The 18,536-nt window shown below is 37.6% G+C and overlaps 1 protein-coding gene across 13 annotated transcripts in view; it reads left to right on the top strand.

Annotated features, from left to right (window-relative positions):
- Positions 1-18,536, top strand: part of CADPS (calcium dependent secretion activator) — a 437,940-nt gene that overhangs the window by 290,403 nt on the left and 129,001 nt on the right. For all 13 annotated transcript variants that reach the window (XM_067463444.1, XM_067463445.1, XM_060766448.2 and 10 more), the window contains one exon: positions 17,225-17,326. In XM_067463444.1, the coding sequence (XP_067319545.1) occupies positions 17,225-17,326 (102 nt within the window). The remainder of the gene's footprint in view (positions 1-17,224; positions 17,327-18,536) is intronic.

Below are 18,536 nucleotides of genomic sequence, written 5' to 3'. Positions count from 1 at the left end.
GGGAAGGAAGGAGGGAGGGCAGAAGAAGGAAAGAGAGAAGCAAGGAAAAATATGATGGCGAGGGGAGGGGAGTGGTGAGAAAAGAGCCCAAAGGGCCTCATCCAACCCCCAGACCTGGGTTTGCCCATAACTTGTGTAGATGCACTCTTAGAAAGAAAAGGTCTCTCTTTTTGTCATTAAAAGGTTCCAACCAGTCCTAGTTGCCAAAAATGTCCTTGATTGTCTGACCATGTAAGCGGAAGGGGATGTTTATTCTATTTTCCAGGCATAGAGAACAAAAGGGTAGAACATCCTCACTGTACTGAAGTATTTAGCTTCCAGATTGTGATTTTATTTCCACTTGAAAATTTCAAGAAAAGATACATTCACAAAACCTAAATGGCTCAATTACAGTACAGTGTTTCCTTTCCAATGTCACCTTTGCTACCTCTTCTTTAAAAAACATTATTTTGAACATGTGCTTCCTATCCAACTCTTACCATATTTTAGAGTCTCCTCTCACTAGAGAAAACATGTCTTTTAAAAATAGACATTGAGGAAAGAGAAAAGTGAAGTAACTCTGGAAGACACAAATAGCAACTGAAAATGCTATTAGTTTTTGAAATCTACAATTGGAAATAAAGAGGCAACTTCCAAGCTGAATACTTTAGAAAACTGGCATTGTGGCATCTTTAGTATTGTGAGAACTGTAATTTGATTAAATGTGCTTTCTGAAGGCAATTTTAGAAGCAACAACAACAAGAATAAAGAAGCAGCTCATACCACCAAGTCCTGGTACTTTAGCTTTCTGTGAAATGAGGTTGGCTGTCAGTCAGAATCTGCCACTCTAGTAGTGAAGGTCGAAGAGAGAGAAATCTATGTGGCTATCAATCTCCTGTGTAAGCGATAGACAGTGATGGAGCTGAGGTGGGTTGTCTGTTTGTATTGTGTTTGTGTAAGGTCAGACAGTGAGACAACAGTAGCTTGCAGTCAGTGAGAAAGTGCAGGGAGAGTGTGATTCAGATGGTGCAGGACAGCCTGAAGGTCAGGACTGACAGAATGACAGGCCATCAGAGGAAAGAAACTAACTAGATGCTGTCCAGGGTCCTGCTTCATGAATACGTCTGGTTATCTGATCAGTGTCAGCGCAGGACAGGAACAAAATGGCTGCTGCTATTCAAAACACACCTCTAGCTCAGCTGTGACCCTTGCGCCGTATCATATGAAATGCCTACCAAGCGGAGTTTCGCCTGGTATATTTCCAGACTTTGCAAGGAAAAATTTGTCCAATTGGTTATTTAAATCTTTCAATGTTTGGCATTCTGGTATATTTTCCAAAGAGTAATTCAGTCTGTTTCCTTTCTATTTCACAAAACAAAGCCTTAATTAAAACATAAGTGGTTGTTTGGGGGGGGGGGGGGAGGGTTGATATCAGTGTACATTTTTGTGAACTGTAGTGAGGTATTTTTCCACATACATTGCATAAACAATATTGTGATTTTGTATTTGACTGTTGCTTTAGATATTTATTTTAAAAAGTGGATTAGCCTGAAGTCACCCATCGAGATATTTATTAAATTTATTAAATTACATTGCATAAATTGTATTGTGATTTTTATTTGACTGTTGAGCTAGATCAGCACTTTCCAAACTGTGTGTCATAACATGTTAGTGTGTCAGTTGCAGTGTGTAGGTATGTCCTATGAATGTAAGAAACCTCTGAATCGATGTAAAATTTATTTTACATTACTTTTTATTATATTGTATATTAAAGTTGAAATTAATAAGACTAGGATAATAGGGAACTGTGGTCATCAACATAACTTGATTTGGTATAATTTCACTCAAGTCAACTGAAACAAAAAAAAATCCACTGGAGAGTGCCTTAGTGTATTATTAAGTAATTAAATTAATTAACTGAGATATTTGTCCTCTGTTTCCACCAGGACCACATACATGTGGCTTCCTTCATCGTTTTAGGGCTTTCTCAAACTAGTGTTTTAAAGCTGGCACCCCCGCTTTTTTGGCATGTTTTACCACCTGCAGGATTCTGGGAAATATAGTTTGGGAAGGTGATTACCTCTATAGCTGAGAATTCCAATGGCTCCACCCTAAACTACATTTCCCAGAAAATTATAGGTGGCAGAAGATGCCAAGAATGCAGGAGTGCCTGCTTTGAAACGCTTGTCTGATAAAGCCTTCACAGCAACTCATTCAGGTAGACTTAGCCAAGGCAGATTAACTGGCCCAAAATCACTAAGTAAGGTTTCTAGCTGAATAACAACTTGAATCCGAATTTTTCTTTGATCCTAGTGTAACATTCAAATCTAGTGCTTTTCAATCTGTCATGCAACAGAAGCCTCAGGCTAAGTCACTTCTGATTACATACATCTGCATTGTGACTAGGAAGCAAGTAGAAGTTGGATGAAAACATGTTTGATGATAGCAGACTATGTGGGTAGCAATAATTCAATAGTGTGGCTTCTTCTTGTTCCTAGTATTCCGAAAATACTTTTGATTCTGCTGCTTTCTAGCTTTGATTAGTTCTGTCACTATTTTTCCCTTTGCCTCCCTGGACTCAAACTTGCTAGGGCTTAATGGAGCATCACCTCAGTTCTCTTACCTACATCTGTCTTTGGGACATCCCTTATTGGTCATGATAATTATGATTGTAAATGCAATATCCTACATTTTCCCCAATTTAAGACACAACAGTTGAAACAAAGATAACTAAACTTTCTCATCATAAAAAGTTTCGAATGTAATTAAATGATCAATAAAATGGCAGTTAAAAACATACCCATTAAAAAGAAAACAATGGATAATACAGGACATTATGTATGACCCTTTCATCTTGAGTAATGAGCCTTCAAAAGGCCTGGCAATGCAAAAAAAAATCACCATTTGTGTGAACAATAATGGCAAATAAAATGCCAGCCTAATCTCTCTTGGAAGGGAGTTCCAGAGCTTGGATACAACCAACATGCTCCCATCATGTTTAATGTCAAAAAAAAGTGGGACAGAGTGAAGGGCCTTCCCAGAAGATCTTTGAACCAAATGATGCTATCAAACACTTTTTGAAGATATTTCTACTTCAAGTTTGTTACTGTTATCAAAATAGGATGCAACTAAGGCATGGGTCTACAAACCTGGGTGATCAGAGGAGTGTAATGTCATTCAACACAAGCTGAATCTACATTCTTCTGATCTGCCTTCCAACTATCTGTCTTGTCTAGATTCAGTTTCAATTTCTTCATCCTCATCTAGTCAAATGTAGGAGTAACATTTTTTCATCCAGCCCAAGTAGCATTGATGACACCCTTCTTGCTATGTTATTACAACACTTCATATTACTTTCCTCTACACTTCATATTATTCGTTTGATTGAATGAAGAAAAGAAGACTTGCTAAAAGTATACACAATGTGTTAAATCCTACTCCCAGTTCATATGATGAGGGACATTCTAAGAGCATGTTTACTAGAGGACAACGCTTCCATACCCCAACAGTTGAAGAATAAGCAGTTCCTACAAAGCAGTCCCCAACCCCCCAATCACCAAGAACAGGACTACAGGTGTCTTATTGCCAAAATTAATTATCTGTAGCAATATGTTTTCAAGTTATGTTCACAATTGAGGATTTAATGTTGTCAAAAGCTCAGGTCCATGCTCTGATAGATCCCATCAGCCAGGATGACATATTCTAGAGTAGCCTACTCCTACTCTTGATTTTTCATGTATGAACTTTACTTTCAAAAAACATGAATATGGTTTTAAAGGGGGAGGACACAATTTTAAGGACAATAGAGCTCTCTTGTTTGTTATGTTTGTTGTGTTAGCTGTTTCTTATATTAGCTAAAATAAAACATTCACATTCAGAGGTATTTCAGAAGATTTATTTATTTATCGTATCAGGAGCAAACCAAGGGTACAGTTGTAACGTATCTAGAAAGCATACAACAATAACAACAAAAGCATAGAGTTTTTTTATTAAATGTCTTTTGACCAGTAGCTGGCCATGTTGTAGTGGTGCCTGTTAGTAACCCTGCAAGTGGTAGTATGGGTGGCAGAAGGGGGAAAAGGAGTGCTTGTGAGCAAGATTTAGATGAGGAACAACAAAGGAAAAGGATCCAGGATATACTTATGGCACCTACCAATGAAGACTCATTCAAAGGGTTTTCTGATAGTGAAGGGTCAATGAGTGAGGGAGAGGAAGGAGATACGATGGATGTGGATAGAGGAACTAAGAGGATTACTCAGGAGCAGGAATTGGATGAGGAGTGGCAAAGGAATAAGATCCGGGATATACTTACTGCTCCCACGGATGAAGAGTCATTAATGGGTTTCTCTAGGAGTGATGGGTCTGGGAGTGATGAGGATGGGGATAACACACTGGATTGGACTAAGGTACAAGAGCTACAAGATGTATGTGCTCAGCCAACGTCTAGTGACACGTTTGTGGGGTTTTCTGGTGGTGGGGATTGACAGTCGGGAGATACTTCTGAGTCTTGGGGAGATCTAAGTCTTGACAAAAGATGAGGAGTTGGAGGGATGAGCATCGGAGTTCAGGTGTGGAATCAAGGACAGCTGTAGGCGTTGATGACGGGGCGCAGGTCAGCTCATCTTCGGATGATGAGGTGTAAGATAAAAGTAGGCTCTGAAATGAAAAATCTTTGCAGAAAGCAAAGTGTTGGTTTCGTGCCTTGGGTTTTGTTGCTGCCTATTTCGTGTTGGGATTGTGTCCTGGATCTGCAGGTTGCTGCTTCCGTTCGTTTGTGTTTCGACTCGTGAGTGCGGATTTCCCCTTCTTTGACTTCGGACTGGTTTTGACTACGCCGCTGCCTATGTGGATTTTGGAACCTCGCAACTTTGGACTTGGCTTACTTCAACCTCGGACTTCATTTGACTACGTCTTCTTCATTGCGGCTCTTTGTTTGTTTACCCTTTACTTGCTGTGTTAGTTTTTGTGACTTTTGAAGCTCTTTAGTTTAATCTGGATATTTTCTCCGGATAATCCGGATTATTGCTTCAGTTTACTTTTTGAACTGGAACTAGTTGCTACTTTTGAGTTTTGACCAGAGGCACTGAGTTAAGTGTCTCTGAGTCTCTTTTGCTTTGTTTGAATAAACTGTACTTTTGGACATACTCTTGAGTCTGGCTCTTTAAGATGCCCGGGTTCTGACAGGCCATTTGGAGTGCTTCTGGTGTTGCTATAAGAAGATCCTCCATTGTGCATGTGGCAGGGCTCGGGTTGCATTGTAGTAGGTGGTCTGTGGTTTGCTCTTCTCCACACTCGCATGTTGTGGACTCCACTTTGTGGCCCCATTTCTTAAGGTTGGCTCTGTATCTCATGGTACCAGAGCACAATCTGTTCAGAGCCTTCCAGGTCACCCAGTCTTCCATGTTCCCAGGAGAGAGTCTCTCATTTTGGAATTAGCCATAGATTGAGGTTCCGGGTTTTAGCCTGCCACTTTTGTGCTCTTGCTTGCTGAGTGTTCCTGCAAGTGGTTTTTTAGATCTTGGAAAGCTATTCTCGATTTAAGGCATTGGTGTTCTGGCTGATATCTGAACAGGGGATGGGACAGAGATATCACTGCCTTGGTCCTTTCACTATTGGCTTCTACTTCCTGGCAGATGTCAGGTAGTGTAATATTGTCCAAGAAGTGTAATTTCTCCAGTGGTGTAGGGTGCCGACACCCTGTGATAATGTGGCATGAGAGCCACATCCACTGTTTTAGCATGGTGAGATGTGTTCCACAATTGCATCCGTACTCAGCAGCAGAGTAGTAAAGCGCAAGGGCTGATGTTGTCACTGTATCTGGTTGTGATCCCCAGGTTGTGCCAGTCAGCTTTTGTATGATATTCTTTTTAGTGCCCACTATTTGCTTGATATTCAGGCAGTGCTTCTTGTAGGTCAGAGAACAGTTCAGGGTATCTCTGACATATTTGGGTGTGCTGCAGTGCTCCAGTGGGATTCCTTCCCAGGTAATCCTCAGAGCCTGAGAATCTTGTCTGTTCTTAAGATGAAAAGCACATGTCTGTATTTTAGATGGATTAGGAATCAGCTGTTTTTCCCTGTAATAGGCAGTAAGAGCACCTAGAACTTTGGTGAGCTACTATTTAACCATCTCAAAGCTCCCTGCTTGAGCAGTGATGGCACAATCATCAGCATAGATGAAACTCTCTGTCCCTTCTAGCAGTGGCTGGTCGTTTATGTAAATGTTGAACATTGATGGAGTAATCACGCTCCCCTGAGGTGGGCCGTTCTTCTGTTTTCACATCTGCTTCTCTGGCCCTGAAACTCAACAAAAAGGCTCCTGTTTTGTAGCAGATTTCCTATGAAGCAGGTAAGGTGGTAGTCCTTTGTGATATTATAGGTTTTTCTCAGGAGAAGGTGATGATTTACAGTGTCATCAGCTGCTGATAGGTCTATGAAGACAGCTCCTGTAATCTTCTGCCTTTCAAAATCATCTTCTATGTGCTGAGAAATGGTGGAAGTGCTCGTGAGCCTCCCAGTGCCGTCTAGTTGGACAAACACGGGAAACAAGATGCTGAACTGGATGGTTTCTGATCTGTCTAGGAAGCCTCTGTATGACTTAACATAACTTCCATGTTTGGCAGAGTGCATAAATGAGGAGCAAATGATGGGCTGCAGAAGTAGTATAGCAATCTCAATGAATGCAAGAAAAGAATATTTGGTTTTCCCCTTACAATCCATAAAATATCATTGTGTCCAGGTATGCATTGTATTCCTGTTCACTGTATTCAGCAAGGTTTGCCCATTGTAGGGCCTTCATAATTGCATAATTGTAGCAGAAGGAGCAAGACCTAGTGGGTGAAGCCAGGTGTGAATATTGGAGGCATCGTTGCTGCTACAGCTGTCTTCATGATGGGACTTGGTTATGTAACACCACAAAAGGGTTGGGCTTGGTGCCAGGCAGCCATCTGGATATGCTCTTAGCATGCTAATGGTCACAGGTAGTCTCTGTGGCACAAAACACATTTGAAGAAAGAAAGGGAAATGATGTTTTTAGTCTCAAGTTCCACGTTTCCATCAAGTATTTATTGGGGATATTTTTCTAAGACTGAGAGAAATAATCATGAAAAGGAGCTGAAGACTTTATATGTTGCTTTCAGAGTTGCATTCAAAAGGCTAAATGTCAAAAGGATTCACCTCAACCAGCTATACTCTATGTTTCTAATTACATACAAGTGCATGTTATTGCCTCTGATATTACTCTTCGGTTTAAAAAGAAACAATTCTGCTGATATTATTTGTTGTAGCAGCATAACTAGTGCCTGAGGCATCTGAGTACAATTAGGAAAGGCATGATGGGGGAAGTGGGGGTTTCCAGGAGGAAATTGTGGCCTTAGGACCCCTGGTTCTAATTATAATTTATAATTAACCCTGTGATTTGCACAAAGCGGTAGTCTAAAGAAAAGACTGTCTTTGTCATAAGATCAGTAAGCTTGACAATTCACTTTCAAAATATTTATTTAAGAGTGATAATATTTTTAGTCAAAGAAGAAGATTAGATAGAGGAAAACTGATGCTTCCAAAGTGTGACAAGTTTATATTCAAATCTATGTTATAAATAGATGTTTTGTGGGATTAATGTCACTGATAAATGCACCTTTTGTTGCTACTGTCCCTTCTTCTCCTGCACACACACACGCACCATGCCACCACTCAATCTGTACAATGCCCTATTAATTTCTCTGGCAGGATCCAAACAGTATCAAACAGGAAAAAATCTGCTACCGTTCAGGTCTAAGATATTTCCGATTCTGTAGGTTGACCTAAATTCACATAGAGAAGCATACACTGTGCATGTCTGTAATTCTTTGTCTTACCACATAGATATTTACAGAAACCATAAGTCTGACATTTTCTTCACTGCTTCTCTCCTTCTTCATGTTTTGTATTCTCAACCCTGACCTCAGTTTTATACATTATGTGCCATTGTGTGTATATTTTACCTTTAAATGCGATATGATGGTAAAACATATATTTCAAGAGCAATAGGCATCAGCAATTCCGTGAGGAATGAAAACCTCAAATATTAAGTTGATGAAAGGTTGGATTAAACTAAAAGACTTAAAGACATCAGGAATAGAAATGTATTTTTATAGAAAGCTTTCCAATAACCTTCAATTGCAGCTAGAGAATATTACAAATGTAGAAAGATAAACAATAAGCACTAGAATACTCCAAATTGCATTCAAAAATAATACTTAAATACATTTAGATGACATAAAAATAAGCCCAGGGAGTCTCATTTACATTTGTCTAATCATAGAATGGTCTACATTTGTGTGTGTGTTCTATTAATTAAGAAAGTCATTGTGTTTCAGCTTCTAGGGAGATGAGCAACAAAAATTAAAATAACTAGTAATTTCCAGAGATGTGCAGCTAGTTGATAATGTTTGAAATTTGACAAAAACATTGGAAGTATTATTATTTGTGACATGGCTAAAGACGGGGGATTGTGAGGAGAGTAAAGATGACAGAACTAGTGCTAACTACTGTGACAAGAACTTGAAAAACAGCCGACATGACATCTTTCCTATCATGCTGCCGAAAATGTCAACTTTGTGAAGGACAGTGAGAAAATGGTTTGCCGAATATTTGAAAGGTAGATTCAAGAGATGCTCGTCATGTCAGATGTAATATAGTCCACAGCTGTTTGAAAAAGGAAGTCCTTGCAGTTGTGATGGCTCTTAGTTGGCAGTCCCTTCCAGACATCCACGCTGCTCCAAAAATGGCTACACTTGACCTGTAGATTGTCTCAAGTTTCTTGTGGCATGATACACAGAAGCCTTGTTGTTGTTGTTACTTTTATTATATTGTTATTTTCACCCATTTGCAAAATAATAAACTCTGAATGAACCAATCAGAGTTGATGATAGAAATCAGGAACATTACCTATTCTTTCTAGGTTTGTGAATACAATTTTTGAAAATATACTCTTAGGGAACATCTAGACTGTAGAATTAATGCAATTCAACACCACTTTAACTGCCATGGCTCAATACTATGGAACCTTGGGTATAAGTAATTTGGTCATGTGCCAGCACTCTTTGGCAGGAAAGGCTAAAGGCCTTGTAAAACTACAGCTGTCAAGATTCCATAACACTGAGCCATGGCAGTTAAAGTACTGTCAAACTGCATTAATTCTGCTGTGTAGAAGCACCCTTAATTGATGGGTCATATGAACAATACAACCTACAATGAACATAGATGTTGTTTCTGAATAACTGTGTGGAATTACAAATGGATTACATAAACTATTTCATAAAAGGTGATGAATAGGTTGGTGCCATTGTAGTCAACCAAAACAATGGACATAGTGAATTCTGATCAATGTGATGGATTGGAAAGGGGAGTTCTGTAGTAACAGCTATGCATGCAAATAGTTTAAACTCATCTGAAATTGTCAACGATTGACATACCTAGTACCCTGTTAATTAAAAATAGTTTCATTTTTAATTGGTGAGGTGCTAGGTAGGTTTATGTCTCCAATTACAGACCATGGCAGTTGGTTTTTTATCTGGGATACATACTAAGATATCTTGTCATCAAGCAAAGGTGGCCAAACAAAAGAGGAAATAGTGTGAGGAAACCCTTTTCTTTACTTGGACCATAAGTCACTAATGTTTTATCATTCTGTTCCCTCTCTTCTTCTGTTTTATCTCAAACCCTTGATGTCAAACAGAGCGTAGTGAACCTGCTCTAGAGGAAAGTACCTTAGGAATAAAAATGTAGCACTTTCTGCTAAATGCCATACACGAAAATCTTACATTAGCATGAAAAATCAATGCATTTATTTTTAACTCTCTATATTCCACATTTTACAAATGGGGTAGTGTGTGATCGGTGATACTTTAAAAAGAAGCATTGAGAAACCCAGTTTTGAAGTTCATGACAGCCAAAATCTCTTGCATGAGGTGACCGCCTCATCTGCCTAGCAGTTACCCATTCCATTTTCCAGAGGAATTTTTTCAATGCAACTTTTGACAATGTTTTCTCTGAATTAGATCATGCATTCAAGCAACCAGTAACACTGGTATTGTAACTTTGTTAAGCCTAAAATATTGACACTAAGCCCTGAGGAGGTAGAAGAATGCTCAGGATTATGCATACCTTTCAAATGAAATTGTCTTCGCCAGCCAACCCTTCTGATGGCCACTTGCCTCATTCCTAATACCCAATTTGCTTAGGAAAGGGAGAACAGTAGTGCTTCAGTATTCCAACCTAACTCAGGTAGTCTTTTGTGAGCAGAAAAATAGAGTTTTAGTGAGAATTATCTAACAATGGCTTGGAAAAGCCAAGCTAATTACAAGACAGCTTTGAGTTTGGAGGAGCTTTCCAGCTAGAGCTGCCAGAACTGGGAGCTGAGGTTTAAAGGAGCTATTGCTTTCAATAGGCTTCCAGGTGGGGAAACACAAATGTCAGGAAAAGGAGGTAGTTTGATTTTTTTCATGTGTATGTGAGCAAATTTTGCAAACTGCACCAATTTTGATTAGTTGGTGCAAGGGGCTCTCTGCCTCCACGCAAAGTTATTCGCCTGCACATTGGGCTTGTGCAATGTCAGCACACAAGGAAAGAAGGTTAGAAAGAGATGAGGGACCCAATGTACCATTTGGAACTGAAACTCATTTTTCTATTGTTGTGTCTTCTTCTTGCACACATCCTAGCAGCAATGGCACAAGGGCTTGTGAAGGGGTGGGACTCTCAATTGGCTGGCAATATATCTGGGAGACTACTACCCACAATTTCACTTACCCATGTCTGAAAAATATGTTCTCTCTAAGTATTTTTAGGTCCTTCAGTGGGATTCTATTCTGTTCTTCCACAAATCACACTGGAAAACCTAGAAATGCTGCAGAGGTGTTCTTTCTAGCTATTTTGCAGGTCCTTTAATGCAGTTCTATGATACTCCAGAAGGCATTGATTTTAATGGGGTTCATTCTTATCTGTGGTTTCATTTTTCTGCAATAGGTCCAGAACATATCCTCAATGGATGTGTGGGTTATACTATACTTGATTAGACCAGTTTTATCTGAATTCAATGCCTTTTCATTATGTTGCCAAAATACTTCCTCTTTGCTTCTAATATCCTTCCCTCCAGTGAGAAAACCGATGACTAGGTAATACTATGTCTTGTACTAGTATTATTTAGCTGATTTTGCACTTAAAAATGACTTTTTAAAAATTAAAAATAAGAAATTAAATAGATAGCTTTGAATTGTAATAATAAAAATAAGAAATTAAATAGATAGCTTTGAATGGTGAACTGCTAAAGGAATTATATAGAATTTATTATTTTAGGACTGATTATTTCTGAGTAAATAATCAAAACACTTTTCTGTTTGAAATGCCTAAACTGAATATAATGCTGGTCAATTGAGTTCATTAAGATTTATTTCCAATTCAATTTGCCAAGGCCATGAAAGGGATGAGGAAAATACTTTTTTTATTTGTAGAATGATAAATCAAATGTTTCAGACAAGTTCATGTCTAGCTAACTGGTCTTAACTCCCTCTCCTCAATATAAGTTTTAAGCAGACCTGATAATGGAAAGTAACTTTCACATGTTAAAGAATTTGGAACATCGTCAGCTATTTGGTTCCGGAATACACTCTGGGATTCTGCCAAGCATATGCCTCCTGCAGCATGGTGGCAAAACTTGGCATGACGGAGTGTCTGGCTCCCCTTATTTCTCAGCTGCTTCACATTCCACCATCTGAAACATGTGGACGAAGCTAGTCATTGTTCGGAAATACACCATAGGAAGAAATACACTGGCAGAGAATTGTCTCAGTCAAGGCAAACTTTCATTTTGTAGGTGTCCACAAGTAGGTAAAGACTGAGGAACAGAAGAATGGAAATTAAATTAATAGTGATCACGTAGAAAATCAAAGTTATTGAACAGAAAATCCATGTATAAATATGTGAGGGGAAGTCATAGGGAGGAGAAAGTTAGCTTGTTTTCTTCTGCCCTGGAGACTAGAATATGCAACAATGCCTTCAAACTACAGAAAAAGAGATTCCACCTGAACATTAGGAAGGGCTTCCTGACTGCGAGAGCTGTTCAGCAGTGGAACTCTCTGCCCTGTAGTGTGGTGGAGGCTCTTTCTTTGGAGGCTTTTATGCAGAGGCTGTATGACCATCTGTCAGGGGTGCTTTAAATGTGATTTTCCTGCTTCTTGGCAGGGGATTGGAATCAATGGCCCATAAGGTCTCTTCCAATTCTATGATTCTATGAAACAAAATGAGTGTTTGATGAGTTTCAAGCATTCACTCCTTCCTTTTCAGTTTTTATTGTTTTATTATTGCGTTGGCGGTTTCTTCTGTTTTCAACTATAACCTTTTGCCTGCTTCTCATAAAATAGCAGGTGCTGTATTTCTTAACATTCAGCTTGCTGTTAAAACAATTAAAACATCTAAAAGTAAATTTGAGAACTATATAATCATTGCCAGAATAAAATATATTTTAAAAGGTTGGTCTTCAATTACAAACCAGGTTATTAATAATGCATTTTTAAAAAATACTAACTCTCCTTCCTTTCTGTTATATTTTCAACAAAGAATTTTGTTGGTTTTGCTTCATTAGACTATCACGATTCTGGAACTACTGGTAAATAATATTCCCATTAAAACCAATAGAAAATAATTAATTGAGAGTAAAATTATTTATCTTGATTGTGGACTAAAGGTGGCCAAAGTTCCATGAATCCAGCCCCTGACTTTTAAAACTTTTCATCATGAAATGTTTTATGGAATCCAACAACAACAACAATAACAACAGATAGAAAAGTAAAAATCTAGTGGTCTGATCCTAATCAAAACTAAGAGTAAATTCTCCTATAGGACCTGCAGCATCAACATGTTAACTTTTTCCATCTGTAGCTAATGGTTACTATTTAATTTTCTTTGTTGTAAGCAGTTCTCTTGGTAGTTGGCACAGGCGGGTCACTGTAAGTTTCAAACTGATGTCTTGACCTAAGAAAGGGATTAAGTAAAAGAGCAAACTTTTTAGACACATTTCATTTTTCCTTTCCTTCATTTAGACTGATGTCAAGACATTTTCTGGAAAAAAACGCTTCTTAGGTTATTGGTGCAATTCACACATTTAGTTTAATAATAGATTGTCAACATTAGAGAAGCAAATATACAGTATGCTGGGCTTATCACGTCCTATGTTGGATTCCTCCACATTTTGCAATAGCCTGACATGTTAAAAGGCAACGATCTGTGATAACTCATCGTTCAATAACTAGTGAAAACAGATTCACACATACAGGTTATCAAGCGATAACTGCAATTATCACATCAATGACATAACCTGTGTACTTGCTGGCACATTTATCCCAAAACACTTTTATGTTCTATCAGTAAATGACTGGTTTGTATATCTTTGGCTAATTAGGCTTGAAAATTACTTAGAATTAAGTAGGACTTGAAAATAAGCAGTGGATTTGAAACTTCGCAATTACCTTGTTGATTTATATTGAGTGATTCTGTGTTCGTATGTACGTTTGAATGAGGCCTTTCTTTTGGCCTTTGGAGAGCAATAATGAACATTGCATGACTCAAAACAGTGGGCTGTTGTCCCACTTTCTTATTAAAGTACCCTCCAACATTTCACAAATGAAAACCAAGACATTTATCCCCATACGATGGCAGAGAGTGATCAAGGCAAAACACACAATGTTTGTTCCTGGGTTATAAATGTTATTTCCTAATTGGTTCTATCATAAAAGCATGGAAAAGGTTTATTAAACTGCGAAACTTTGTCTTTGCGGAACATCCAGATAGATAGATAGATAGATAGATAGATAGATAGATAGATAGATAGACTGATAATAAAAAAAAACGAGCCCCAAACAATACATTTTGTATCTTTATGTATCCTCTCAGTATTCTATTCCAGATTTGGGCTATAGTTTAGTCATTTCTTAACACTCCTGACTGATGTATGACTATTCGTATTGAATTTAAGTAATATAATAAATCTAAATACAAGGATGCAAGCAAGTTTCTCTGCAAGTGACAGATACTGCAGTGTCTGGCATGTGGTCTTTGAGTGAGTTTACATTCTATTCTGCACTGCAAACAAAAGAGAGGAAAATAAATATCTCGGGAGTTTAAGGTGTTTGTTTAATTACATTCATTTATTGTTTATGATTATCTATAATCCATTATATTTTGAGATTTCTGCATCTTTAGGTCAATGAAATATTTGTACATTTTTAAAAAGATCTTAGGAACATTTTGATTTTCCTAAAAGGAAACTAAAGCTAACCAATTAACCCCTGACAGGAGGTTCATTAGGAGCTTTGTAATCCCTTGCCAAGTCTTTTGTATAGCCAAACTAGTCTAGTAGTAAGGATTTGCAAAGCTTAATCCAAACACTGGAGGAGGCCTTTAGGTAAGAACATTTGCTAAATTTTAAGACTTCTTAAAGAGCGAGACTTTCAGTTGCAAACTGTATAGGAGTAGGAAAATCCGTATACTTAAGGGGTGTCAATAATAAAAGGAAATTGTTCTTAATGCCTTGCTTGTTCAGTCATTTTGTGGAACAGAACATATCATTTGTTTACCTTCTTGATAGATATTCAGATATAGAATACTATATAAGGGGATTTTGTGGAAGTGATGAGAATTATCTCAACCCACCCCCACCCCCCACCCTTTGTATCGCAATTGTGTTAATAGTATGTAAATGTGGATGTAAAAGCTGTCTTACTGACATGTTTGGGGCATCTTCATACCTGATATGTTATAATGGTTTGTTCCAGGAGGAGGGAAGAAGTTACAATTGCTACAATTAGATTTTACATACAGAATATCTTTTTCAATGATTTTTCACTGCAACTGAGTCACTGTCTTCTGAAAAGTTGCCACTGGTCTTTTTCAACTCTGTTCGACCATGTTTATTTATTAAATGACACCTATTTGATTTACATTTATTTGACGTACGAGTAAGCATTCCTTCTCTTTTCATTGACTTCTTTTGATTCTTTGTTACATATTAGTACAACAAGTGTGTGGGGGGGGGGGGGGAAGCAACCTGTTCATCCATACCTTAGTTCTGTAGTCATTGGGTTGACCTTTGATTTTGTAAACCTGATCCACACAACAGTCAAATACTTTGCTTTGCTCCAGTTCCCTTACTGGTTTGCAGCTTATTGGGATTTCACTTGTTCTTGAAATGTATTTAATGGGTTCAGTATTAACAAACGGTATTATCAAAACAATTAGACACTGGGCAAGATCCAGTCTTGGATATCTGCTCACAGAGCAGGAAAATTAAGTACAACCAAGTAGAGGATAATTTACCCTTAATACTACATCAAACCCCATGAACCTCACAAGACTGGTCTGGGAAATGTTCTGGATGCAGTACTGCAGGAAGGAGGCAAAGAAAACTTTTTGGATTTAGTTCTCTTCCTGTCACAATCAGATTTGTTATTAGTTTGCTAGGTCCAAGTAACACAGATACAGCCAAAGGGAGAAAATGAAGTTTTTCATTACACTTGTAATTGCACCATCTTTACTGGTTTCTGGGCACATTTTACAGTGCTCAAGTTGTATGAAGCCTTTCATAGGTTGGGTACTCAACATACCTGTTCCATAGAAGTCCAACCGGCATCTTTCTTGTTTCCATTGCCACACAGAGACCTTTTTCTATTTGGATAATTTACTACTATTGCCTTTTTGCTGTTATGCAGTGCTTTTTAATGAAGTTATATGAAGGATATTTAAGGTTTCCATGCACTCCTCATGCATTTATTTATTTCCTGTTAGAATTGATCATTTTTAACTTTTTAATTTAATGATTTAACTTACATGTTTTTAATGTGTGCTTGGTTGTATGTTGCCATGATGCTTTTAGATGTAGCAACATTAAAAAAAGTTTGGTAATAAAATGAAAAGTAATCAAAAATTGTGGCATGTGTAAATGGTCATACCATATCTCCCATTTTAAAAACAATCTCTTTACCCTCTAAAAGAGGTGATCAAATTGCAGTAATGGGGCCATGTGCATCTCCAAAGGATGCTTTTGTTGCCTTTCCTGGAATCAACCTTTAATCTTTTTAATACCCCTGTACATTAAGAAGTGTGATCAAATGAACTTTTGGAGATTCTCTTAGGGATTTTGGCAGTCCGTAGGGTCTCTAAATGGTTACAAGAACAGAAAAATGGATTCCGGATTTGGGTTGGAGAGAATATTCAGAAGAATTCAATAAAAATGAATATCTCAACAAGGATACAAGACCTCACAGAAATGGAAAACAAGCCAATGGGAATTTTGTAATTCTGTCCAATTTTCTTTCTGAAAAGTTGAGGCAGAATTCTTCTTTGGAGAAAACATTTGAATTTTTTTAAATTTTCCCCATTTTTCTACATAAGATGCCACAAGTGTTTCTCCAGATAATAATTTGTCTACATCAAGACACTTGAATATGGGAAGAATACGGTTGAGGAATATTTGTTTGCTTTTACGCACAATGTGGAGATAACTACCATAATCATTCATCTTTGCAAGTGAGGATTACATAGTCAGGGATTTATGTCCCTACTCCAGAGCCATTGAAATTGTTCAATCCTGACCTGAAACCCAACTTTCAAAGTTAAGTTCCCCTTGTGTGGTACCCCATGAGGTACAAAGATCTGCTGTTCTTTTTGTCTTATCCTTTTCTTCTCTTCTCTTCTCTTATCTCTCTCTCTTCACTTAATACCACGAGGGAGCTGAACCATTTTTACGTTTTCTCTCAGTTGTGGGTTGATAGTCCTTTCACAATGAGAAACTCAATGAGACCATTTTGGAATGACATTTCTTTGGTCTGAATCAGTGGTTTGAATATTGAAATTTATCAAGGATTTCCTCGATTATTGCTCCCAGGTTCCTCCCCCTAACAGAAGAAGAACATTTTATTCAGACCGCCTTTTGACTGACTGCTGAGGAAAGGTCTTTGAAAGGGGCTTGCTGCACTTTTTCTTACTCTCTATGCCTGTCTTATGTGATTTTTAGTTCACATTGCTTTCATGGGATAATCTGCTTAAGAATAGTTTCTTTTAAAACATTGCTGTGTTTGCAGTTCTTTTTGAGGGGTTGTATTTTGGGGAGAATGATGAGGTAGAAAATAAATAAGCACCAGTTATTTCTGCAATTGTTTTCAATTATAAATGAAATGTCAAAGTGTAAAGGAAACTTATTGTAGCATCTTTCCTTCAGGCCTGACGGAATAGGAACTGTCACAGTAGAAGAAAAAGAACGGTTTGAAGAAATCAAAGAAAGACTGCGGTTGTTATTGGAAAACCAAATCACGCATTTTAGGTAATCATTGCTGTTTCGTATTCCAAATGACAAGGTAGATTGCTGCAGAGATGATTAGTTACATAAACATAAGAACTTCTGTGGAGTATTTTAACAAATGCTGATGACATTAACATCATAGGCAGTGCTAAAAACCTTAAAGAGCACTGTTGCAATTTTTGACTTTAAAGATTGTATTGCCTTACCTGGAATATCATTTCTGACTGAGATTTTGTAATATCTTGTTTCTTTTGTTAGACTATATTAAATGTTGGGCTTTTTTAAAAAAATGAGGCCAATGAAAGGAATTACTGAAATATCATATCTGACAGATATTGTAATATCATTTTTAAATGTTATTTTTTCAGAATATATTAATTCTTTAAATGAGAGCAATGAATTTTAATTTTAAAACTATTTACAAAACAAAATTGTCCATTTTATTGTATATTTTTAAAACTTGATTTATTCTGTTTCATTGTTCATGATGGGTAATTACCTAGGGGTAATAACTTGCATTATGGCCTATTGGCAATATAATGAATTAATTATCTACCTTCTGATCTTGTTGCTTTCTTTAAGTCATCTCTTTATTGTTGATTTATCTTCCCTCTGTGCCTTTCTTGCTTTATTGGAGTCATGCATTTGAGGGCCAATAGGGAGAACCACTACAGTAGAGTTGAATCTCTTATAGCAGTGGTTCCCAAACTTTTTTCACCTCCACCATTAGAAAGGGTTGTGAATCAGTTTTTGATCAACTTTAGATTCAGTTTTGTTATTTGGGGTGCTGATTCAGAAAACTGCATTGGATAGACTACATCAGTCGTAGTTTCTGATACAGAACATATGCCATCCAGTAGTCACCATCTGCTCACAGAAAACTATATTTAATAAGACTTGGCATTAACAGTGAGGCCGCGGACCATATTTTATTTCTTGCGGACCACAGGTTGGAAACCATTATCTCATAGACTAGCCTTTACATGGTTAGCAGTCTCTCCAAAATTAACTGTGCTGCAAATCCCAGATTCCAAAACTCTTGTGTTGGTGCTTATGGACAAATTTAAAAGCAGACTACCTTTCAAGAGAAACTCAAATGTTGAATCACTTTCACTCATGATTCCTCCCACCGCATTGCCACTCTTCAGTAATCTACCAATGAGCATAATTTCCAACCTGGAATCTCCAGATGTCTTCATTGTTTTCATAGCGTAATATTAAGTGACATATC

Source organism: Anolis sagrei, chromosome 2 (genome assembly GCF_037176765.1).
Source record: "Anolis sagrei isolate rAnoSag1 chromosome 2, rAnoSag1.mat, whole genome shotgun sequence".
In the NCBI taxonomy this organism is placed as follows: domain Eukaryota; kingdom Metazoa; phylum Chordata; class Lepidosauria; order Squamata; family Dactyloidae; genus Anolis; species Anolis sagrei.
Note: the sequence above shows the minus strand (reverse complement) of the source record. Positions and strands in the feature narration are given on the sequence as shown.